The 7,409-nt window shown below is 35.7% G+C and overlaps 1 protein-coding gene across 1 annotated transcript; it reads left to right on the top strand.

The window, feature by feature from the left end:
* Nucleotides 1-566: 566 nt before the first annotated feature.
* On the top strand, nt 567-3,467 carry LOC135201279 (cuticle protein 7-like). Its single transcript, XM_064230153.1, has 4 exons — nt 567-635; nt 1,069-1,143; nt 2,224-2,361; nt 2,996-3,467. Exons 1-4 carry the CDS (start codon nt 627-629, stop codon nt 3,134-3,136), a joined length of 363 nt encoding a protein of 120 aa, XP_064086223.1. The 5' UTR covers nt 567-626; the 3' UTR covers nt 3,137-3,467.
* The last annotated feature ends 3,942 nt before the right edge of the window (nt 3,468-7,409 follow it).

Here is a 7,409-nt window from a genome sequence, read left to right as displayed (position 1 = left end):
AAGACATCATCAGTCACCAGTGTTGATAAAGGTGAATCAAAATAGGGAAAGGTGTTGAAGACAGTAATCGGTAAGGAAAAGACCTTCTGCTTCTATTTCTTTGCTTCTTGAACTGTTTATTACTTTCGTTTGCATCTGCTGTACCCACACCTCACTCTCTCTGCCTCAATCCAAATAGCCTTACAGCACATTTGGTTTGGTGACTAGGTGTAAGCTGAATAATTGTAATAAAAACAGAGGTGCGACTCCCAAAACTGTAAATAATGAACTCGATCTAGACTGAAAGCAAGTCGAAAGAAAGAAAATCTAGGGGTAATTCCGGATCTCTTCAATTACCCCAAACATTCACACAAAATGAACGAGACGATGATAAAGTAACTAAAACTATCACCTCGATTAATCCAGAGATGGTGACGGGCAGTGCCTGTCATTATCAGGATCTTTTGAGAATTCATCTTTACCTACGGGAAAGGAAAAAGAAGGGATGAGGAGCTCAGACAAGGCCGCCAATGAAGAATGTGTCAGCAGTCAGGTATAAAAACTGCCGCAGATGGGCAGTAGGCATCAGTATCTCTCATCACATCTCTCACACAGCATCCAACTCCAGCTCCTACAGAACTTACGTCATGTACAAGGTGGTAACAATTAAACATCGTCACACACACAGCTTCTCGTAAAGGAATCCAGTTACGAGTTAGAAGAAACTAATCTTAGGTTCAACATTTTTATCACATTTAACGACAATGAACAACGTACGCATTAGCGTCTGAATTGTTTATAACACACACACACACACACTATATATATATATATATATATATATATATATATATATATATATATATATATATATTACATTACCAATTAACAGATTTCCCGTCAACTCTGCCGGTTCTTATGAAGACGTAACTCTATAATAAGAAAATTTATAAAACTCTTTCAATGATCTTAACTCAAAGCTCCCTTATACTTAGTCACTCATTTATTTACTCATAAAACAGTCTAATCGCACCTTCTTTACTCGCTCCTTTTTTCATTTATTCTTCATATTTACTTATTCCTTAACAGTTCGTGATTGCCTGCTTCTTCTTCACCGTGGCAACGGCCGTTCCATCCAACAGTTACCAACCAGCTCACAAAGAGGTAAATAATCGACACTGGCAGTTATTAGCTCGTCAGGTTAGAGGCCTTTTCTTTTTCAAATTAAATTATACTAATATGCTGAATAATAATCTTAGCAACGACGATTCCATGACACTATCTATTCATGGCATTTCTGCAGAGGTAGGGTATTCTAGTAAACATGTTTAACCAGAAATGGAATTTTAGCTTGATTTGGCGTCAAGGCATTTATAGTAACGTCATTGGAATTAACAGCAATACAGCTATATTCAACATAAAACTTCATGAATCTAGCGAAACCTATTAACATCTGCATTATAGAATCACGAACATGTGCTAATCTTTTTGAATTTAGATCGAAAAATCACTTGTATATAATTTTCGAAATGAAAACATTCTTTCCTTTCTCTGCAATGTTATTAGCTATGTATTTACCCTCCGAATACTCACACGTAAATATCACACTAAATCATAAAAAATAGTTTTCTTTCTGTTTTTAAAAGTCCCAAGGAAAAATCATTTGCAAAACCACGTCAACATAATAATTAAATTCCATGACATCTCTTTCTTTATAAATACGATACTAATAATAAACAAGTAAAAAATGCGCTGGAGTTTCGTCGGCACAATCGAGTTTTTTTTTGTACAGCGTATAATCAAGGTCACCTAGCTTTCGGTGATCTCGATATAAAGATGCATGAGCCGCGGCTCATGAAACTTTCAGCCACCTCCCGGCGGTGGCCTGTCCTATTGCGCTGCTAACTTTAACCTTCAATAAAATAGAAAACTACTGAGGAAGGAGGGTTGCAACTTGGTATGTTTGATGATTGCAGCCCTCTAGCCTCAGTGGTGTTTCATATCTGAGGGCGGAGATAAAAAGTGCAGACTGACAGACAAAGCCATCGCTAAAGTTTTCTTTTACGAAAAACTAAAACTCATATTTCAGGATCTCTTGATTTTATTTGATCAATGATATGATGATGCCGAGGATTATAACTATGCTCCTTAGCTACCAATGAAATTACTGTGACCAGTATTAATATTAGTATTGGTTGCCAACAACAATAAGACCAATAAAAATGCCAATAACTTCTTGCACAGGCACCCATGCCGTACAACTTCCAGTATGGTGTTAAGGACGACTACGCAGGGACCGATTTCGGTCAAAACGAGTACTCCGACGGCAAGAGCGTCCAAGGTTCCTACTCTGTCCAACTCCCCGATGGGCGCAAACAGACGGTAAGGACGAGAAACACTTTGCACTGGATGTGTCTGCATATACTCATATGCAACGAACTAATATATCTTCGACTATGTTTTCCCTTCATTCTTGCACTACAGATTCACAGGCCGTTTCCGCTTACATTGGTGTTTCCAAAGAAAAATCAATTTGATAGTCGCTGTGATATTTATTGTTCTATGCAACACTTACACACACACACACACATTTTAATGACCAAAGGCTTATGTAATTATAATAACAACAACGCACCCTTGGTATCTCGAATACTTCACACTTTCAAGAAAGATAACGCTTGGCCCCACTACAAAGCCTTGGATCTAGAGTCCTAGACGAAAGAATATGAAGAAATTTTGACGTCCGTAGCGGTCAGGTCGGTAACGGGACTTTGTTCTGATACTCCGGATGCGGATTCGAATCATGGTACGGACGTCAGAATTTCTTCATATTCCTGTATTCGGATCTCAGGCTGTATAGGGACCACTGTATCCAAAAAGTGAGAGAAGTTCGGGAAGTTAAGCGGGCGATGCGATTATTACGATTAAATGGATGCATACATAATTACTTACATAATGTGTGTGTATGTGTGTAAGTGTGTGCAATATAATAAAAATAACTTCATATGCATTTCAGGTTAAATACGAAGCCGATCACTACAAGGGTTTTGTAGCTGACGTGAGCTATTATGGCGAGGCACAGTACCCATACAAGACAGGACCTGCCATTACTTTCAAGCCAAAGAGTGGATACCAACCAGCTTCTCCATACCATTAAAACATCGCATTTCTAAATGAACAGATAAACGTTTATGTCAGTAATCATATCATCTTGTCAGGATTTCCTTGAATCTGTAACTGTTACTGCTAACGCTAAATTTAGCGATGCTGATTTCCTTACCATGACATCATTTCTTCACCGTCAACCTCTTATCTTTACACTTATCTAGAAGGAACGGGTTAAACAGCTGCATTTTGTTTAGTTATCTTTTCCCTTCAATTGGCAACACCCGTCATTTCCGATAAGGACGACTTTCATGATAGCACATAGCTGGTTACCATGTTATATTTGTTTGTACCTACCCGATAAATAAAACTACTATCGTCAACCTATCTTTTACTTGAAGAACTCTGCACCAGAACTCAGAGAATGTACCTATACATGCAAAACAGTGATTCTACAATATAACAGTTTAATGTTTCAGTATCACTAAGATTGTTTTTGAGTTACAATAAGCGACTCCTACTAAAATACATAAGAAGATATAATGGAAAAATTCTGAGGATTCCTCAATTAATTATTAGAGGATATTGAGCCTTATAACAAACCAGCGTAGGTTCCCGCTGTTTTAGACAAATTTACTATATTTAAAATTCAAAACAGCCATGATAATTCAACAACTGGACAGACTAATGCCCACAGACCATCTTCAAGTAGAACTCAGATTTAGATATATGGAAAAGTTTGAACTTAATCTATTCAGTGGCTATTTGGCAGCTATTATACTTTTGCAAAGGCATTTTGGAGCTTTTGTTCTCCCATCCTGGTCTCACTGTGTTGCCATTGCCACAGCTCTATCTCCCTTTCTCAGAAATCGTCACAGTTACTTGAGGTCAAAGACAGCAGAACATCAATATAAGCGATAGCAGTAAGAGGAGAGAGAGAGAGAGAGAGAGAGAGAGAGAGAGAGAGAGAGAGAGAGAGAGAGAGAGAGAGATTTGAATCTTATTACTGAATATTTGTTTGAGAAGGATCTCTATATTTATGGATTTTGTAGTGTATGAGTACTCTACACAAACACACACATATATATATATATATATATATATATATATATAATATATATATATATATATATATATATATAGTAGAGGAGAGAGAGAGAGAGAGAGAGAGAGAGAGAGAGAGAGAGAGAGAGAGAGAGATTCTACTTTGCACATTTCTTAAAGTAAAAGTGAGTCAATCGCAATGTGAAGTGTGTGCTTAGGGGAGACTGGACTCATTTCTGTATGCTGTTAAACCCTTCTGCACATGTGAGAAGGAGTGGAAGAAGGGCAGGGGGTGGGAAGTGGGGCGAGATGGGGTAGGGAGGAGATGGCATAGAAACAAATATCGCAATGAGAGTCAGCATCCAATATCAACAGGTTGCGTGTTGTTTGCTATGCATAACATTACCGACGAAGTCATTTTCTACTCCAAACACTTTTCACATGAGTTCACTTTTAATCAATACGAGCCATATGGTGTTTCTTTTCAGTAATGCAAATGTCTTCGTCATTTATTCTTTCAAAAAGTCATATAATTCATCACATTTCTACCACCTGTTCTCGCATAAAATAGACCTCATGGGGAGAGAGAGAGAGAGAGGGAGAGAGAGCTTACTGGACAGGAAAATTAATGCTCTTGTTAAAGTGCTAAGTTCAGCAGCATAAACCCTGGAGAAATATAACAGAAGTAAAATGAAAACCTCAAATGAAAACTGAACAGCATCCGCTGACATTTGCAAAACCTAAGGAAAACTTATTCTGCTTTCGAAAGAGGCGAGAAAAACATCACTGGGCACCAAGACACGAGAAATGGAAAGGACTCCTTTTACGCACAGGGCTTCTGTTGTAAAAACAAACACAAACATTTTGGCCGACGACTTTAGTAAAACAGATAGGACACATTCTTTGTCTTTATGGCTTCCTTTTAACATTTCCGGAATTACAGTTTCCTATACTTTCGCTGTGTTGCCGTGACCCGATCACTGGTGGATTTTAAAATGGACACTGAAATGGCTAAAATAAATCCTCAGACCTTTATTATATATATATATATATATTATATATATGTATGTATATTTGCATATTTATTTTAATATATATGCAATATATACGTTTATACATACATATTATTATATATTATTATATATATATTATATATAAGTATACTTAAACATATTATATATATGTATATCTATATTTATACATATATCTATATATATCTATATCTATATCTATAATCTATATATATCTATCTATATATATATATATATATTTATATTATATATATATATATTTGCATATTTTTTATTTATATATCATATATACGTATACAATACATACCTATATATATATATATATATATATAATAATATATAAATAATATATATATATTATATATATATATATATAATATATATATATATATAATATAATATATATATATATATTTATATATATATATATATAATATATATATATATATATCTATATATATATATATATATATATATTATTTGTTACAGGAACTTCCCTGAGTCAGTCTCTGTTGAAAAATACATTCATCCCTTTATTGCTTTTTGTCAAAACAGATCTACCGTCAACCTATGGCATTTTCAGGCCCGTCACAATTTACAATACAAAATGACGACCTTCCTGATGGAAAAGTCCATTGTACTTAAGACGAACGAAGAGATTGTCCCAGGGATTCAGGGGTGAACACCGTTTTGGGGCAGGAATCATTGGTTACTGATTTCGGAATGCAGCTTCTTAATCCCTCTCACAAACTAGAATGCGAATGTTCGCCCATTCTGGAGTATTGCTAAATTCAGAACAGGGAAGCTGTATCGTATAACATACCATGATCGCGAAACTGACGAAGCAAGACCTATTAGGCAAACTGGCCGTTATGTGCAATATTTGCTTGCTGCAAAAAACAAGTAAAAATCGCACCGAAAGCTTCTTCGGCGCAATCGAGTTCTGTAAAGCGTATAATGCTCTATGAAACTCTTGATGTGCTGCAGTATGGAAATCTCAACTACGAAGGGGGAGCACTCAGTTGCTCCCCAGATGCGGCCAAGTGAAAGTGCATCGGCGACACCTCCGCAATTGGACACGCCGGTGACAGACGCACGATCATGATTAAATTTGGTATGTTTGATGATGGAAGGTGTATGACTGTATGGCCCAACATACCAATTCACAGCCCTCTAGCCTCAGGAGTCGGGGGGGGGAGGAGCAGCCAAAGCCATCTCGATAGTTTTCTTTTGAAGAAAACCAAAAATAGACGTTGGTTGTCTCATCACGACTGCATTCGATTCTTCTTTTCATAATAATATATATTAGAAATGTCTACGACGTTTCTATAATTAAGTTTAAGAATGAAAACTTGTGGCAAAGTCTATCTATAACGCAGGCCAATAAATCACCATCTGTCTATACGAAGAGCATGATAATTCCTATAGATGGAAAACAAAATGGGTATACAAATGCAACGTTCTCCCATTTTTTTTTTTCCAACTTCAAACAAATAAAATGTAATGGCTTTTCGTGCTTGAATTTTTCTGAACATTACATTTTCTCACGAGATCCACAGTACTGAATTAAAACTATTAGCATTTACTAAAGTGCTTTAAACTTGATCGTAATCTCTTCACAGAGAGTCATAATTATGTCCATCAGCAATATACTTTTTACAATTCCAATATAGCTCTGTGAAAGAAAAGTATGCGATCATGTAACTTTATTCAAAACCAAATGATTTATCTTTGTCATCAATTTATCTCTGAAAACTTAATACTGTTAAAATTCGACTTCCTTAATATGCAAAGAATGGCAACATTTCCCGAGATCTTGCACACCAAAACCAGCAAAATTCCGTATTCCATTTATCATATTTCTATTAACAATCGGAAACGCGCAGAAAAAAAAAAAAAACAAATTATCTGTAGTCTGGTCTTTCATGTTGAAAACTTGAGACAAATATCCGTAAATCTTAATAAATTAAATCACTAAATCAATTTCTGTTATTAAGGTCATGATTTAAATTTTTTTTCTATCAAGCAGGTTCTGACAAACAATTGTCGCTTACTCGGGGAGTAAGCCTTTGTTATTGTTGTTGTCTTGTTGGGGGGCGTAGGAAAGGTCTAAGGTGAGCCTAAAAAGGAATGAAAAAGGTGTTTCGGGTTGAGTGAAAGATACAGGAATTTTAGGATAGGATATTAATGATTTATTCATTGGAATGAAGTAAAAAAAATAAACAATGTGCTTATTAAACAGTACAGAAA

This window comes from Macrobrachium nipponense, chromosome 28, assembly GCF_015104395.2.
Source record: "Macrobrachium nipponense isolate FS-2020 chromosome 28, ASM1510439v2, whole genome shotgun sequence".
Lineage (NCBI taxonomy): Eukaryota > Metazoa > Arthropoda > Malacostraca > Decapoda > Palaemonidae > Macrobrachium > Macrobrachium nipponense.
This window is presented reverse-complemented; position numbering and strand designations above follow the sequence as displayed.